At 41.0% G+C, this 18,656-nt stretch overlaps 1 protein-coding gene across 1 annotated transcript; it reads right to left on the bottom strand.

Annotated features, from left to right (window-relative positions):
- Nucleotides 1–13,336: 13,336 nt before the first annotated feature.
- On the bottom strand, nt 13,337–17,985 carry LOC306947107 (bone morphogenetic protein 7-like; the record flags this gene model as incomplete). The annotated part of the gene is made up of 5 exons (XM_079536311.1): nt 13,337–13,782; nt 15,284–15,485; nt 16,647–16,763; nt 17,480–17,619; nt 17,697–17,985. 5 exons carry the CDS (start codon nt 17,983–17,985, stop codon nt 13,337–13,339), a joined length of 1,194 nt encoding a protein of 397 aa, XP_079392437.1.
- Nucleotides 17,986–18,656: the final 671 nt, after the last annotated feature.

The following is an 18,656-nucleotide window of genomic DNA, read 5'->3' on the forward strand; positions in this document are numbered from 1 at the left end:
AGATGTCTTTATATCTGTCTACAGCATGCTCTGCCTCTCAGCACTTGCCTTTATAATCTCACGCATAATTGGCCTTAATCTGATTATTTCCAGCGCTGTCTACAGTGAGTAACTTGGATAGGTCTATTGGGCCCTACAAATGGCCCACGTGGTGTGTAGAGGAGGGAAAAAGAAAAGGAAAAAAAAAAAAAAAAAAAAAAAAAAGAAGATGAAAAGAAAAAAACCCCATCATTTCTCAGCAAACATCAGGAATGTGAGTGGCAACAACAAAATCTCATTATTTTTCCGAGCATTCGCGCTCCGGGGCTCGGCGGCCCCCGGCGGCGGCCCGCGAACCTCGGGGTGCTCCAGTCTGCGGGGCCAGGGGGGCCCTCCGAGCCGTGCTGTGCCGAGCCGTGACGAACCGTGTGGAGCCGAGCCGAGCCGTGCCGAGCCGTTCCCGCCGCCCGGACCCGCTGACAAAGCGGCTGCTAATTGCCGTCGGCTGGGTTTTGGGGGGCCGCTCTGCACACGCCTCGCCTTTCCAAGCGATCGTACCGCAGCAAAGTTTGATTTTGTTCACAGCGAGGGGTCTCTGGATTTATGCTCGCTTCCCGTCTGCAAATGATATGCGTCGGGACCCTTTGCAATTACTTTTAAAATGCATCCGAGACATAGGCTCAGCGGAGAGAGATGGCCCTTGCCTCAGCCCGGGTGAAAATTAGACTTTAAAGTACCCAGATGAAATTTTCAAGTCAGGGACGCGGGATTGGATCAAATCACATAAACTGCAAAAAAAGCAAGTATAATGGCACATAATTGGTTCTGTAATAGCATTACACAAGGATAATAGCCTGTTATGGCCCCCTGCACATTAAGTGCTTCCCTGGCGTAAAGCCTTTATGATATTAAAGGGGGAATATAATGATATTTTGGTTATTAAATGCGTGTAATTAATTTATGCACCACTGAAAATAAAGTTGGTATTATGACCCACTCAAGATGCATCAGAAGATGTAAGTCAGACAACTGTTGATAAGTTCTGGTGTCTATGTTTCGTCTAGACTGCTGATTTTATTTTGGAACAATTGCTTCTCCGGCAGACTACACAAATTTAATATTTCATAAACATTGTAATGTTCTGTACAGGAAGGGCGAGCAAATCTACACAGGCTCTTTTAGATCTGATGGGAGTTTAAAGATGTAGCACGTTCATACCAGAGCAAAGAAGATACAGATGATACAGGTGCAGAAATAGAAAGAGATTTTAAAGAGATAATGCCTTTGGAAAGTTATTCAGAATATGCGATCTCATTAAATAAACACTAATAAGCTTTAGAAATATCACCTGCACTATCTGCCTTTCACACGAGGCATAGCTGCAGAAATTCCCCTAATGTATATTCAAGCTGTAATAATGTTTTAGAATTGTATTATTTTAGCAAAATAAGGCAAAATCAGAGATCCAAACATCATCTTATCCATTCACCTAGAATTTTCTCATACTGGTGAAATATTTAGAAAGTTACAGACATGCATGTTTATATATAAATATCCTTATATGTATACACATACGTAGAGGCTTTTAAGGAAATTGCTGTTTGACAGCAAACATTATTGACTTACCATCCAGGCAAGTCTCCGAACAGCAACGTATAGCATGAATCGAGCTGGCTTTTACAGCACCATGCAAGAACAATGTTCTGAATCCGAATGCACTCCTTAAAATAGCCACACACACTTTAGGTCAATTAACCTTAAAAAGAAAAACATAACCTAGAGGTACTGTCTGTATCTTCCCTATCAGCCTCTGCATCCTGAATTTTAAAATCCACGCAGGGCCGGTACTGTGGGATCTCTTTGCATGGAGACAGATGTGCCTTATCCTTTCTTCTCTCTGGCGTTGGAGAGAGAGTGAAAGTGTTTTATCTTAAGAACCCTTAATAAAATAATAATAACTTCATTATGGCACTCTAAGGCCTCACTCTAGTCAGGGATCTGCATCGCTCTTTTGGCTCCAAGACTCACTTTCTGCAGCAGTTTGAAGCCTTCAAGTTCAGCGTATTGCGAGGGGCATAGAGGGTGAAATGGAGCAGGGGGAAGTGCTCCAAATCGCTGCTTTTTGAATAGAAGCGGTATGACCGCGAGCTGGTTGGCTCAACTTTCTCCCAAGGAGTAGCAGCTGCAAAACAAGCAGATAACTAAGTAATATATAATCCTCCACCCCTAGCCAGTTTGGTGCCTGTTTAATTTTAATGCGCGAGACGTGGGGTTGACTTAATTAAAAGTTAAAGCTTGGGAGTCTTGGGTGCCGTCCTCCGGCGAACCGAACGCAGGGGCGCGTTTCAGCACCACGGAGAGCTCCGCATCCCTTCCCGCCTTGCCCGGCGCGTCCTGCGGGGAGAAGCGCGGGGTCGCTCCTTTCCCCGTAAGCAAGACTGCTGTCAGCGCTGTTCCTACGTCTCTCCTTGCCTTCCTTTTATAGATGCTTGCCTGCGAAGTTGGGACTCCCGGAAAATGATGAGGAAATTGCGGCGGGTCATGGGACGGCATTTTTCCTGTACCTCCTCTCGTACAAAAGTCCAGCATTAAAAACAATCTGAAGCACGAAATAATATACAGAGTTGAGTTATTTCAGCAAAAAATCCCTTTCTGTGAGAAGTTGTTAAAGTCTGTCACAGACATTCACACTTACTATCATCGTCATCCTTACGGACAGTATCAGTTAACAAGCGTGCAAATAAAAGTTCAAGTAATAAAAATAAATACAATACAATTCAGAAAAGACTTTTTGCTGATTCCATCTGTCTTAAAGCAAGACTGTTCCTATGCTGCACAGACAAACACATCTCTTCTAATTTTTCTACTGCGACAGTAAAACCCTGGACTGAACTGACAAGCAACGTAACTGAATTGACATCTACCTTCAGAGACCTCAGCTCTGAGGGGATCATTTGTAAAACTCAAGAAAGTCTGACTGGATCAGATTTGATGAAGTGGCTCTCTTGTCTTTTCATGTCCAAGCAGCTCCTTTCCCATGATTCTCAATACCTGACCACAGAAAAAGACTAGCAGCTAAAAGGTTATTTTACCCTAATTCACGTGCAGTAAAATGTATTTTCCAATTAACCAAATTTGCCGATTTGTCCCGCTTGGACACTCTTATAATTTATAATATAAAAATGTTCTTTCTTTATCTAAAGACCAAGGTGACTGCTTTTAATTTTCTGTAACCTCTTTACACTTGATGTTCACCAGACTCATAATGTTAATTGGCTTCATATACGGATCATCAGTTTAATGAAGGAATAAATCCTATGTTGCTTTATGTCCCTCTGTTTTAACAATGATTGCTTTAATGAAGAATGTGACGTGTTCGAAATCAAAGCTGCAGGAGACATTAGAGGGTTTTTTTGTTGTTGTTATTTTTTAAAAAATTATGACTGGAATGCCTATTTAAAGTTAAAACCATGATATTTTCATGTTTAAAATGGTGTTACTTAAATCATTTTCCATGGAAAATACTGACTCATTCTTCGGCAAAGAACTTTTTCTTTCTAATCATGAGTACAGACTGAGTAACACAATTTTGCAGTATAAACATCCCAATTAGGTTATTAAAATATCTCTGAGATGATTTTATACCACTGCAGTTTTAATTCAGAGTTTTACTTAAACTCCTACTGAGTTCAAAAGGAGTTATGTTTGCCTAAATAAGGAGCATTTGTATATAACAAATATTTCCCTTCATCAACCTACTGTGTTTTCACTGTTCCTATGTGGATGAAGAAAAGTATAGGGGAGAAAGAATTGTCTGTTCACACACAAAAGCTCTGCATTGCTGTAATCTATTTCTCCCCATGGGGATTTTAGGATTTCGGAAGCAAGGGTAAAACGTAATGAAACATGGGCTCACAGAGGTAGGTGACTGCAAATCAGAGCATCAATTAGGCCAAGCTGGAAAGCAGCAATTACACCAAAGTGTGTGTGCTGGTTATACTAGCTACAGCATGTTTAAAACACAAGGCAAAAGCATTTTTGTAATTCAACTTTTATGTTCCTTGTCCCACTTAAAATGAAAGTAAGCTTTTCTTCATCTTTTTTCTAATGAGAAGTGCTTATGATGTATTTATTTTTTGTTATTTGGAAGCTGGTGCCTGAAATAAAATTACGTGATTCTTATATATAAGAACACGTAATATAGAAGAGGAAATTCTCTAATCAAAGCCTGTTGCAATGACTAAGAAATCAATGGACTTGGACAGAAATGTCAGGAAGTAGCAGAGGAAGTGAATGGGAGGGGAAGGATACTGGTTGAAATTCGTTACCACTGAGAACTGAGAACTTACCATACTTATTTAAGTGTGCCAGGCCAGATTCCACAGCATCTTTTGTCTCCACAGGTACCACACTCATTCAACACAGATCACCCTTAACACACCTTCTCTCAACTTTGCCTCTTCCATACTGTCACCATGTCTGAGAGAACTTTGTACTGCCTTTTAAAGATGCACAGAACTGTAACCCATAACCATCGCTGTACGAGCATACAGATGACAGCCCATAAACCATACTTTGCCTTCCCATTCCATGGAGAATAAAATATCCTATGGCACCCCTAGAAGCCTAGGACAGTTGTCTGCCAGGAGGCTACTTCAAGGGCAACATTTCTCTACATGGGGCTGCACTTTCACAGAACCTGTGCTTGTTCCCTGCACTTGTTACCATTTGAAATTACTCATTTCAGGCCAGAACTATGCCAGGATTTGTTGATGCAAAGGAACACTGATTTTATGTTGCATTTTGGGTTTTGTTGGTTTTATTATTTTTTTTTTTTAAGTGAAGATGTCAGTGCTCTTTCCCACTAAAATGAGACTTCTAAACGAGATTTGTGAGAAGACACTTCCAAGGGAGTAGATATGAGAGTGAGAAAAATAAGTAGCGTTACTTGGAGGTAGGAAAATTAGGCACAGAAAAGCTGACAATTTCCTCAAGCTGTCTATAACGAAAAACTACAGCAGAAGAGAGCAGTGGACCTAGAGTAGATAAGCCAATATCTTAATTATTTGACCTTGCCATCGTATATATATATGTATTATTATTATTATTATTATTATTATTATTATTATTATTATTATTATTATTTTGCTAGAAACTGCTGCTCTAGTTTGCCAGAATCTATCATTTTTTGAAAATATTACAGATTTTACATAAATATGAGTGACACAATTATTGATACTACGTACCTTGGTCAAAGGCAGAAAAATGATTTCCTACTGTCCATATAGCACACAGAATGCATAGAAAATAGAAAGCTGTGAAAGCTGTAGAAAGTTAAAAACTGAAAGACACATTATAACTCAGATTTAAGTTTTCACTTTCTTTGTGTGGCCCTTATTTTACTGTAGACTTGATAGTTTATTTGGAGTTTTCCAGAAGCTTGGAAGGAACTGGCCCTTGAAATATACATCTCTAGTACAATTGTTTAACCTGCTTTGTTTTAAAGGAGCATATTTAGAAACAAGAATATAATATTCTCAGGTACATCCGTCCAAGTTTAGGCTCCACATTGAGCCTATAAAAGAATGATATGATTTTCAAAGATGCTGACTATTGCCAAGAAATTATACGTGATTTCAGAAACCCTGAAAATGGCTCACTGTTTGCAGAGATGTGGGGTCTCTACTTCTACATCACATCTTGTGTGAACAAGGCAAGGTAATTTGATTTCTGGCAGAATAACCTGGCCCTAGATCTCCACTTGAGTATGGAGATGGTCCAACACTATGTTAATGGTGCTTAGACAGGTATTTTGATGCTGTTGTGGACTTGCTTTTCATCAGATGGGATAATGCCAAAACTTTTTCTCATTGCCAACAAGATAAACCCTTTTGCTTATTCAGAAATAGCACAAGGGCAGCATCAAATTTTCTTTTCCTCCTTTTTCTTCTTGTTGCCATGTGTAACGGTTTATATGTAGCACCTCCTCAGTGTTTTTGCCTATACTTCTAAGCATTCTTAAGTTCAAGCCAATTTCATTCCTGCTCTGTCTTTTAGTATTTGATTTGATGGGAAACTGGGACTATGCTTTTCTCTATTCAAATCCCTCTGGAGATATTTCCAAGATCTGGATGCTCTGCACTAGAGTATTTCTAATGAAAGGCATTGCTGAAACAACACTGATAATGGTGTTCACTGATGTTCAGAGATTTGTTGATTTAGAGAATGAGATAGAACCATTTAAACAAGCTGAATATTACATGAATGAAGGAAAGGAGGAAATCATAATTCATTCTTTGAGCTAAAGAATAAGGCAATGCAGGGCCATGCAAAATTTAGAAGCCAGATTTGCAGAGCTTTCTAAAAGAAATTCAACTTTCATCCATGCCACCTTTCAACTCTACTTTCATTAATCTTATCTTTCTCATAAACCACGACCACCGAATCCTCTCTTTACAACTTCCTGTTCCAATTTCTTACCTTAAAATTCAGGTCCTATCACTGTTTCAGGCACTTCATAGCACTTGGTCTTCAGAAGAATTAAGTTTGAAAGGCTTCAGACTGGGCTTTGAACAGGAACATGTTATCACAGGTTTTGGTACTTGCACAGTCACTTACTTAACAGCAGAAAATGCATAAGCTAATTTCTAGGCTTATTTATGGTGAGATAGCTCAAAGAAGTTACCAAAACTTGCCAATCTCATGGCACTGAGTGGTGAAAAGGGAAAGGTTGGATAGCCTTGAGGAGGATGGAGCTCTGAAACACTGATGGACTTCTTGAACCTAAAGTTGGTCTTGCTCAAGAAACAAGAGATAATTGCATGAGCTGTCATCTGAGAAACAGCAGAAGAAATGGAATGGCCATAGTTCTGCTATTAATTAGTTTGCTTATACTTGGCTGAGTAGGAGCTGAGAACCTTTTGGCATACTCTAGAATTTATCTAGGGTTTGCAATGTCCAAATACATCACTTATTTATTTATTTTAATTTAAGTTTGTTTTCTCAGCTGTCCTTGGACAAATATTTATATTTTCAAACTTCAATTTTACACTGCATTTCAGTTCAGTCTCAAATCCCAGAATGCAAATTTCTTTCAAACCAGATCAAGAAGAAGCCTGGTCAGAACATTTTACTTGTTTCTCTCTATAAAGGTTAAATGTTGAGCTGTGAACAATGAAGCTGTTCGCAGGGGAAGGAAAAAAAGGAAAAAAGGAAGAAAACCACACCCTTTGGACATTTTGTTAAAAAAATAATAAAACTTTTGAAAATTTCCACTAAGAACAACCAGAGGAGAACTTCAATGGCTGCAGACTATGCGCAAAGAATCAGTGGCTGCAGCATCCTCCAGGGGAGGGAGCTTGTGGGCAATTGAAAATGGCAACTATGTGCAGCATATGACTCCCATCCACACAGCAGTGTGGGGCTCCTGAAGCTCTCAGGACAATTTGGAAACTTCACTTGGTGACTGCAGGGGTGGTATCGGCTGAGAGTCAGACTTGTGGTTCGGCTCTAAGACTATCAGATTGCAAAATTAGGGCTGAAAATGCAGCACCTCTCAAAATGTATCCCTGTGAATTAGAAAGACTGCAATAACTGTTAAATGATATTTGGAAACAAGATATTATTGTTTTCTGGGTGAAAGGACCCTAGGAGTCTTCAAGACATCTCCGAAGCAATATATATGTGTTAGTTATTTGCTGATGTATTTTCCATCAGAAAACTAGATAACAATATGTTGTATAATTGAACAATACTTTATGAAAATAAACCAAACACTTTGATTTCATGATCCAGGCAATTATCAAGCCAACCTGTGTGAAATCCCCACTGTAATACGTAAATGTAAATAGGTTCACTCAGGAACAGTGGGTTTCTACAGAGTCTAGAGAATTTAGGAAAGATTCTGCATTGCCACAGCCTTAAAATAAATGTGAAGTTTGACATATATATTTTTTTTAAGTATTAAAAAAAACGATATTAAAAAAAAAATGAAGAAGAAGCAGCAGCAGCAGAAGAAAAGCTCTGTCAAAACCCAGTGCTAATACTAAATAACACATCTTGGAAATGTAAAGTTATTTACATGGTAAAATCAAATACCATGTGGAGTTCAACAAATGCAAAGTCTTTGTCTTGAGAGAGAACAGCTGATTCCTTTCAAGCCAACTGGATGATGCAGAACCTATGCTGACCTGCAATCATTGATACTGGCTTTATGCTGCCTGATAATTCTGTTTAACCTGATAGCTCAACTTTAACTAAGCAAGGTTTTTGAGAGCAGATCTGAACTACTATGCTAGGACTTCCGCCACAGCACTGCTTTTTGTCATGTGGTCTGGATTTACAGCATCACCAAATCAGTTTCAGTTAAAGGTCAATTGTTTCTCAGAAACAGGTCATTTTCCCACTTACAGGCAAAACTCACAGTTTTTGTTTACCAGAATGAAAACAGGCTGTAATCTAGCTCTGAATTAGGGCAGTTAGTATCTGCCTGAATCTATAACTGCACATATCCACACGACAACAAAAAGTTAGCAGTCTCTCTTATTCTCTGAATTGCTTCTAGCAATGAACCCAGTAGGAAGGAAGAAAACAAGCAATTAGCTGTTGTAAGGCAGAATTGTCTCATTCACCACAGGCCAGTTCACACCTACTAACTGCTCTCCTTGAAGGTGAGCTATACCAAGCACCAGAAGAGAAAAAGTGGCCGGGGTGTGACATATTTGTATATGAGGGCCATTGAAACGCATCCCCTGGATGTGGCAATGTTCACAGCTTAGTGTGGAACACCCACCTCTGTTACAGATAAGTAGCCCTTTGAGAAGCAGCCTGGGACGAAGCAGAAGGAAGGCAAACGAGAGTGCATATGCCCGTGGTTGTGTGTAAGAGTCCACGTGTAAAACACTCGTGTATCTTTACAAATGGAAGTAGATGTAATCTTAAAGGATGGGAGGCGATCGGAAAGGTCAAAGCCCAGGAACTCAGCTCCTCTCCTTACAGGAGGAAAGCTCCCCGGCTATGAACCAAATGCTATCTTCTGCAGATCTTTTCAGTAAAGCACATAAATGCCATTCTTCCTACAGTAGAATGGCCCCATTGTGCACACCCCAGGTGAAGTAGAGACAAATCAGAGCATTCCTAACAGGGTGCAGAGCAGAGGCCTTCCAACTGCTTACCACACCACTGTGCTCCAGCTTCTTTGGGCCAGGAACATTTCAGTTATCATAGAATTACAGATCATTACGTTGGAAAAGACCACTAAGATCATATGGTCCAGTCATCAACACATAACCACCATGCCCACTAACCATGCACTACAGTGCCACATCTATATGGTTCTTGAGCAACTCCAGGGACAGTGACACCACCACCACCACCTCCCTGGGCAGCTCATCTAGTACATCACCAATCTTTCTGAGAAGAATTTTTTCCTAATATCCATCCTGAACCTCCCTTGGTGTATCTTAAGGCCATTACCTACCATTCTATCTGATCCCCACCTTGCTATAACCTCTTCTCTGAAAGGGAATTATCCCCAACCTGTTCCTCCCCACCAATCCCTTCTGCCTCACCAGTCACCAAACTTCCCAGCACATTTCCCATATTTCAGTGCCAAGAAGCAACTTTCTCTACATCTCATGACAGAAGCACCTTAGTAACTCTTTATAAGAACAAATGGTTCTACAAACGGGAGACCACAGAACCTGATCTCTCATGGGTCTGTGTTCTCCCTACGGCATACCCAGAGCCCACTAACATCCTGCTGCAGAGGTAACTGGGCCAGGCTTGGTGCTCTCCCATCACACAACAGCCAACATGATGTGACTGCATGCACCTCACTTACCTGAGCCTCTTTAGTTCCAAATCCAGAACATCCTCTATGGAATCCTCAGTGTTTTGCTGCCATTCTTGCTCTCTCTTAGCACTGTTGCAATGTAATACAAAATAACAACTCCATCTTGTGCCACCAGTTCTTTTCTAGACTACCCATTCTGAAGACTGCCTATATTCTCTTCAAAACCATAGCTATTGCTTTTTGGCATCCCACCTAAATGTGCTGTGTTCAGCTAAATCTGAAGTTCCAAATTGTAGCATTCCTTATTCTGGAATTCTTATTTATTTCAATTAACAAATTGTGCCTTTATTAAATATATATATAAATATGTATATATATAAATAAAACAGGAGCATACTTTTGCTTAATTGTTATTCTAATTACAAGTTCTGGTGCAGCATAAATTTTTTCCCTTGGCATTATTATGAAGCTCATTTCCTTACAAAGTCCAGGATAAACAATTCCAATATATTTTGTTTTAATTATCAGGGTTTAATGGGGCATAATGAGACTATGTTGAGTGGCGCAGAAAAAAAGTAATAATTTAATGTGTGCAAAACTATTGAGTGCTCCTAGCTTGACTGTGCATATTTCACCAATTTTGGTGCAGCATTGTGTTTACTAATATTCATTATTACTGAGTTTATCTGGTTTTCAAAGGAAAAACATTCTTTTTTTCCTGGAATCTAAAAAAAATAGGGTAGCTAAAAAAATAAATAAAAGGATAATTCTCTGAGTTGCACAGTGAAAGTTGCAGCTGATACACAGATGGTGGTTCTAGAACCATTCATCGTGCTATGGACAGAAGACTGGAGTATGTTGCACACAGAAGCTGCCTCCACCAGTCTGTTCCAAAGGCAGTCCTTCTCCCAGTGTTAGCTGGCAATGAAAACTGCTGGCTTCACTTCTTAGCATCCCTACTAAAACAAGCATAGACAACATCAGCTGAAGTCACCTCTCTGGACTCTCACTAAAAAAGGTGCAGTTCCTAAGGACTTAAAATGCCACGAATATTTGTGTGATGAAAGGAAAATAATGCAAAAGAACAAGCCAGGCAATAAATCAGTAAAGTGATGTTACGACCCTTTCTCCTTCCAAGCTCCTTTTGCCGCTGGTTCTGAATCCAATGGCTGAGTGGCTAGTGCAGCAGTTAGCACCAACCTGCCATCACTCCATCTTATCATGCTAACTATAAACTTCCTTTATTATTTATTTATTTATTTTGTTCACTCTACACAAATCTTACCTGGGAGAATTTGGGACATTTGTATAGGAATTCTGAACACGTGGAGGTATGACTAGCATAGCAACCAGGGGTTATTCTGCAGAAAGGATAAACACATTTGTTCTGTCACACTGGGCACATACTGCAGTTCTGAAACTTGTACCTGTACTGAACAGGTTCATACATACACAGTTCTTCCTGTGGTCTGCTGGATGGAAATACAGGGATCTCATCACAACGTTTCCCCCAGCTTGAAGGAATAGAACCTCAGCATCTACTCTATTTGTCTGTTATATTCATTTATGGAGTCAGAGGCTTTGATTCATTGTCCATTGAAACTACTGTGAATGTCCCCTCTTTTGGCAAAGTATTTGAATTATGACTTTGGGAAGGTAGCTCAAATACAGCACAGAAAGAAAACTGTGATGTTACATTACATACATTTATTTCAAAAGTTGTGTTTTTATTACAGATTAAGTTAATATACTTGAAGCATTTGAGTTTTAAATAAAATACATTTCTTAATTACAGACATTGGTATTTACAGAAAAAAAATGTACATAAATATTTTTTTTTATTATTTTATTTTTTTTATAAATCTCATTGGAGTAAAAATTCAAAATTCTTCATGATGTTTCTACCGTTGGGAGATGTCAAGTTTTGTGATGTGCCAGCCTCCTTCAAGGATTAATGAAGACAAGAAACCTAAATAGGCTGAAGTTACAACTCAGTAAGTTGATCAAGAAACTGCAATGGGATGGCTGCCCACATTAAGCTGTAGCAAGACTCGAAGACCTCATGGGTTCCCCTCCTAGTGGGGATCCTCTCCTATGGATTGAGAAAGAATGAAAGGGAAAAATCAAGTACCTTCCATCCAACCAGCCTTAACTACATGACCAGGGCAGCAGCCAGCATGTTCTAACAGACCTTCAAAGTTTGGACTACCTTTTTTCCTTTCTGTCTAAATTATGGGAGCTGCAACCCAAGCTTATTGTATAGTCACTGTACAATCGGCTGACCCTTCATCATAGAGGTGCAAGCACTGAGCCAGAAGCCAAGTTTGCTGATGCCCAGATATATATTGTCCTGTGTCCATCAGATTGCCTAGTTAAGTCCCAGAGGGACTTATAAGGTGGTCTCTGTATTTGGTAAAACTGCAGACAGGACAGGGGAAGAAGTGCATTACCATCTGCAGTTTATGTATTACCTAGAAGAGATCTCTGAGGTCAGCTCTGGGCACTTAGCCTCAAATCTCTGCTTAGGAATTTATATTCCCATTGAATCATGTGCATTCAAAGCTGAATGAGGTAGCATTACTGAGACCAGCACCTCCATGCTGGATTAAGGCAGGATCCTAGGGTACAACAAGCACGGCATTGCTAGCTGGTTGAGGGGAGTGATTGCTCTGTCTACACTGCACTGATGCAGCTTCATCTTGAGTACTGCACGCAGTTTTGACCATCACAGTACAAAAAGGCCACAGAACTATTGAAGAGTGTCCAAAGGAGGACCACAAAGATGATGAAGGGTCTAGAGGGAAAGACATTTGAAGAACAGATTAAATCCCTTGGTTTGTTCAGCCAAGAGAAGAGGATAATGAGAGGAGACCTTATTGCGGCCTACAGCTTCCTCACGAGGGTGTGCTGAGGGGCAGTGTTGAGCTCCCCTCTCAGTGACAGGACCCAATGGAATGGCATAAAGCTGTGACAGGTGATGGTCAGGCTAGATATCAAGGCTCTTTACCAAGAGGGTGGTCAGGCACTGGAACAGGATCCTCAGGAAAGTGGTTATGGCACTGAGCTGCTGGGGTTCACAAAATGTCCAGAAAATGTTCTCAGATGTAAGGTCTGATTTTTGTGTGGTCCTGTGTGGAGCCACAGGTTGGACTCAATGTTCATAATGGGTCCCTTAAATATCCTATGGGATAGCATGCCTGTTACTCTTTTGGATATTCAGAGCTTTAACATATGAAACAGTACCTTCGTTTGAATGCACACTTAATGTGTTTGGGATCTTTTACGTAACAAAATTCCTGTTCCTGATGGTTTCCTCTGGTTTACAGGCACAGAGTTTTCCACAGAGGTAAGCAGAGCCATTACAAACCCATGGCTCTTTGAAGACCTGCCTAAAACTCCTTTCCACACACCCATGGTGAGAGGATTTCAAATGCAGGTGAGCTTCTGGTTCACCTGACCCATAATCCAAAATACCAAAGGTAAAACCTTTGGTATTTTCAGTGGCAAATAGGAAACTGAATCCAAGTGTATGCCAAATGTGTACAAAAAAAAAAAAAAATCCTGTTAATGACAACCACACCTTGTTGCCACCATGTCTTTGTAATTTTTAAGAACCACATTCTCTTTGTCATCAAAGTAGAGGAGATTGAGGGACTTCAGTTCATCTGGAACACAGCAGGGTGTGCTGATATCCTGAGACAGTTTAAGTGTATGGACTATGGACTGAACCGTGGCATGGTTTGTTGCATTTTGACTTTCCCCCAAGGGGAAAAGACAGGATCCTCTGCAGTAAAATGCATTGTATCCACTTGGGTAAATAATCCATCCTGACCAGCCAATGGCATGGAAGTCAACATAGAGTTCTCTTCGATGACATGCTGTTACCTGGCTTTTGGAAGAAGGTGCTGCAGCAGCGCGAGGCCTCCTGCTCTTCCTTTCTTTGCTGTTTTTGATTATCAGAGTTTCACGAGGCACACGTAACAAAGCATCATTTTTGGCAGGGTTCAGCTCTGGTTTAAGAAGGAAGCTATGTGTTAATCTTTCTCAAAGTCTTTTTTCTTTAAGTACAATAAGCTGCAAGAAAACCTGTTTCGAAAATGTACATCAAAGATTTCAAAGAACATTCTAAAATGACAGGACTATGAAAGCACTGGGAGAGGTGTGTACTCAATTGTCATTTCAGCTGCTTTTCAAAATCTGCCAGGTCTGTGTTTCCCTATGTGGACTAAAAGGCCTCAGTTTAGCAGAAACATAAAAGCTTTACATTCTGCAAACTCCAGGGGCCCTTTTCAGGGACACCTATGGTCAGAATGGTTTTAATGACCTTTGTATGGCTACTCCTACATCAGACCTGCTGTGAAGTGCTAACAAAGGGTGGAGGCCACATTCTTTTCTTCTCTCCAGTATTCTCCTCTCAGCAACTCTACCCATATGCTTGAAAATAGAGTGCTTTCCTGAAAAGTAGTCGTTTTGGAAAAAAAAAATTATGTTTTGGATATGAAAATATTATGACTATGTTTAAGGAAAGTCAGCTAGAGAATGAAGCTCACTGACAATCCCTTTACTTTCTCAATGTACAGTCTAAGAACTTGTGATAAATATTAGTGATGACCTCGAGATCCATGAACACAGGCTGAAAGCCACTGGTGTGCAGGCTGCTAGAAGAAGAATTTCTGCAGATTGTTCTTCCACCCACAAGCAACAGGTCAATCTTAGAAATAGGAATCAGTTCCCCAATTCTGGCACAGCATCACATACAAAGGTTTATATTGATTAAATTGGGATGTAGGATTTCACTACAGTAATTCTCTATTTATAACAAAAAAAAAAAAAAAAAAAAAAAAAAAAGAACAGGCTGGTTTCTGGTTGTTTTTTTTTTTTTTTTAAACTGTTTGGTTTTGATTTGTATCAGTTTTATCACCTGGTTCTTAATTATTCTGATGTACAAATGCAATGATTTACCAAAAAGACCCTCCAAGCCCAAACCATTACTTCTCCTCCTCATTCCAGATTTTGCTCTTTGCATTTATCTCAGCCTCTAAAATCCAGCCTTAGCTGATTTTACTGGAGGACCCGTGGGAGAGGTAAGGCAGTATTGTTTTGTAATTTAAGGGATAAAGGCGTTGCCTTTGATGAAAAAAAAAAAAAAAAAAAAAGCCATTAGTAACAATGCTAATTAGTCACTGAAGTTAAATAGGTGTTTAAAAAACAAGCAAAGGACAGAGAAGTTAAAACTGCTTATCTAACAACTTCTTCCACTCCTGAAAACTGCACTTCATAACTACTCCCATTTGCTTTACCAGCACTTTCACAGTTTTTCAGGTCACTGAGTTTTTTCAGCCTAAAGGTGAAAATTATAATTTCCATGCAAACATCACCACAAAGACAAAGTAAATAATGATATTTTTTAAAAAGGAAGAAAATTCCCATCTCTCTATACAACGAAAATAATTGAAGCTTCCCTTAGAATTTTTCATGTTCTAAAATAGAGTTACTGTTGTGTGAACTTACTTGTAGAAGAGGGTACAAAGCTGGAAGACCTCCGTTTATTACTGTTGGTGAAGAGGACAAGGAGAGCATTTCTGCTCTCCTGCAAATTGCCCTGTCCCTTTGCAAATGCAACCAGGTTGTGTTCAATCCTATTGCTGACTAAGTGTGTTGCAGTTATCAAAAAGCCGTGGTTGGAGTTACTGCTTCCGACCCACTTGGAAACCTGGTAATGAAAATGAAACAAGAAAATATTGTTTCAATAATCTTTCCGCTGCATTGTGATTAAGAATAATTTACACGAGGAAAACAGAACAGGCAACCAATATAGGACTATAAATACATATACAATCACAGAAGTGAGGTAACTGTAAAGGCTGAATTGAGTTAAATATTTAAACCAATAATTCAGCATTTTAAAATATCATATACATTCCCCAAAGTTACATTTACACAAAGATAATTAATTTTTGGAGAATTTACTAGTGAATAATGAGCCTAAAAGTTAACATTAGCAATAAAATAAATCACCCCTGACTTTAGACAGAACCTTATTTTTCCTAGTAATCTTAGTAACAGAACTCTCCAGACTTTCCATACCATTAAAACTCATTTAAATCTAACGCAAATGTGGCATTTGAAGAAATTAGCTTATTTGAAGAAATCAGGCAAATTTACTTTCTCTAATTGTTCTAATTACAGTCTACTAAATAAGGTCAGGCCATTCTCAAGGAAGGCTATTATGGCACACGATGCAACTCAACCAATCATTCAAGCATATTGTTCAATCTGATCATAAAGCTCAGGCAACTAAAAACACTGTCAGAGCAGATTTAAGCCTCAAAAAGCGTTTGAAACCTCATTTGTATTTTTGCTAAGGAAAGGCATTCTGATATTGATATAATTGAAGGATATCTAGAAAACAAATCTTCCAACCAGCAAATAGAGAATACTATACACAAAGTTAAGATGAAAAACATTCTAACCATTACAAATTCCAGAAATACAGTATTGAATTACACTGCAGATCTCATCTAAAAAAAAAAAAAAAAAAAGAAAAACGGACTAGGGTAAAATAGAAGAGGAATTAAAAACTACTCATATCCCATTATCAATGATTTCTTTTTTGACAGTCTAAGGACAAGCGTGCTTCAATCACACTGCCACACTTGGACTGACACCCCTCCTGCTGTCTAGGTTTGGGTTACTTAGTTCTCATCAGAGAACTAAGAACCTGTACTTTTGAGTGTGATGAGTAGGGTCCTCCCCCTGCTCTGTCCTTCAGTTTGAATTGACCACAGAACCCAGCAATAAGAGCAAATTATCAGCTGAGCACTGCCATAACAGATATTTTAGATCTAAAAATGACCAAAAGTTCCCTGCTTACCGTCTGTGTGACGTTGAATACTTCCCAGCCTTCTGAGTACAGAGACAACAATCTTGATGCAATGAGATTTTTTTTTTGTGGATTACTTCTACCATCCAGGAGCTCATACACTTCCACCTTGAGGAGAGCAACACAACAGAACAGAGCAGTGAGAAATGACAGCCATTGTTCTTCCAGCAAAATGGGGAGGATAGAGTTTTTCCACATCTTAAATGGAAAGCTGCTCCAACTGATGCTAAAAGCTGTTTACAGCTTGTTCAACAGCAAAATGAGTATCAGCAGATGTGTTTGAAAAGTTCATTGCAAGGGAGCTGGACTAGATTACCTTTAAGGATCCCTTCCAACTGAAACGTTTCTATGATCCTATGAGTTCAAAGGCAGGACTACGCTATTATCCTGTATTGTACTTCAATACAGTTAGAGTTCTCCAGCACACTGTATCTTTGCCCTCGAGTTTGCAAAATGTCCGACTCTCCTTTGCTACAAGATGCAGTCGGTGCCAGGGAGCAATTCCCATACTGACATCATCACTTCAAAAGCGAATCAGTCAAATTTGCATCTCAATTTCAAAACACCTCAAAAAGCAGAGAAGTCCAGTGTGGGCCCGAAGGGAAGCGTACCTCCAGAGATAGCATCCCAGCAGCCAGAGCCCTGCATCCCTTCTCGGCATGCTGGAGGCGCAGTGCCACTCTGCACCGAGGACAATAATGAAATAAAAATAAAGCAAGTTTACATACTAAGCTGTTGCACTCTCTATTCCTCTCTCATTTCCCTTCCGGATTATTAGCAGTTCCACAAGGATGCACATAATTGACGGTTCATTTCCCACTTACCTTGCAGAAGTGCTGCGGATCGGCTCTCCTGGCCACGCGCCTCCTCCTCAGCTTGAACACCCTCAGCTCGGCCTTCAGCACCTGCTCACCCCTCTCCATGGCGCTGACGTCGAAGAAGAAGCGGTCCTGCTCCACGGGAGCTGCGGGAGAGCGGCCTTTAGCCGCCGCTGCCCACGCCGCCCCGCCGCAGCGCTGCCCCCCGCCGCCCCCGGCTCACCTCGGTCCTCGAAGCTGCGCACCACGTCTCCCTCCAGCAGCCCGGGCGCGCGGGTGATGCCGTTGGCGTCGGCCACCTTGTTGAAGAGATCCACCATAAACTGCGGCGGCTTTTTGCGTGGCAGCACGTCGGGGGGCAGCTCCTCGATGTCGAACACCTCCCTCAGCCGCTGTAGCGCCGCCGCCTGCACTTCGTCCCGTGGTCCGGCGGTCAGGGGCAAGGCTCCGAGCCGCGCCAGCCCCAGCAGCCAGGCCAGCCCCATCCACGGCCACAGCCACCCGCTCGCCATGGCCGGAGCGCCGGCGCCGAGCCCTCACACGGCGTCCGGCCTCGCGGCTCTGTGCGGCGCTCAGCTCCGACGGCCGCCGTGCCCTGGGGCTGTGTCACCACGCCTCACCCGTGCCATTAAAGCCCCGTCAATGCTCAATGGGGCTCGCGAACTTCTAAGCGCTCTGCGAGGAGCGCGGCCTCTCCCCCTCTCCGTTCGGACCGGGCTGCCACCCGCTTAAAAATGAGGGTGAGCCTCTGTAACTTGCAGTTCTCCACCCACAGCCCTCGGTACGACGGAGGGAGCAGTAGAGCTGCAGAAACAAGTCTGCTGGCCTGAGCACTATGCTGGTTGGGGACCAGACTTCTGCTCTCGCAGTGCAGCGGGAGGAGTTGCACTTAATGATCCTTACGAGTCCCTTCCAACTCGGGATATTCTCAAAGCAGTCAAGCTTCAGTGCAATTAGGCATGGAAGGTTACATGCATAATAATACCCAAGCTAAACTCAGCTTTCAATAATTTTTTATACACCCCACAACATAAGCCAGCCAACCATGAAATCTTGAGGCATCGTACCCACTAGCCCTTTTCAAGGCAGTCTGTCAACTTAAAAGGAGCAATTTTATATTGCCAAGGGTTTATGCTGCCTCCCCAGGCAAAGAAGGAAAGCGGGTTATGGGGTAGATAAACAT

This window comes from Tetrao urogallus, assembly GCF_951394365.1.
Source record: "Tetrao urogallus genome assembly, chromosome: 5".
NCBI classification, from domain to species: Eukaryota; Metazoa; Chordata; class Aves; order Galliformes; family Phasianidae; genus Tetrao; species Tetrao urogallus.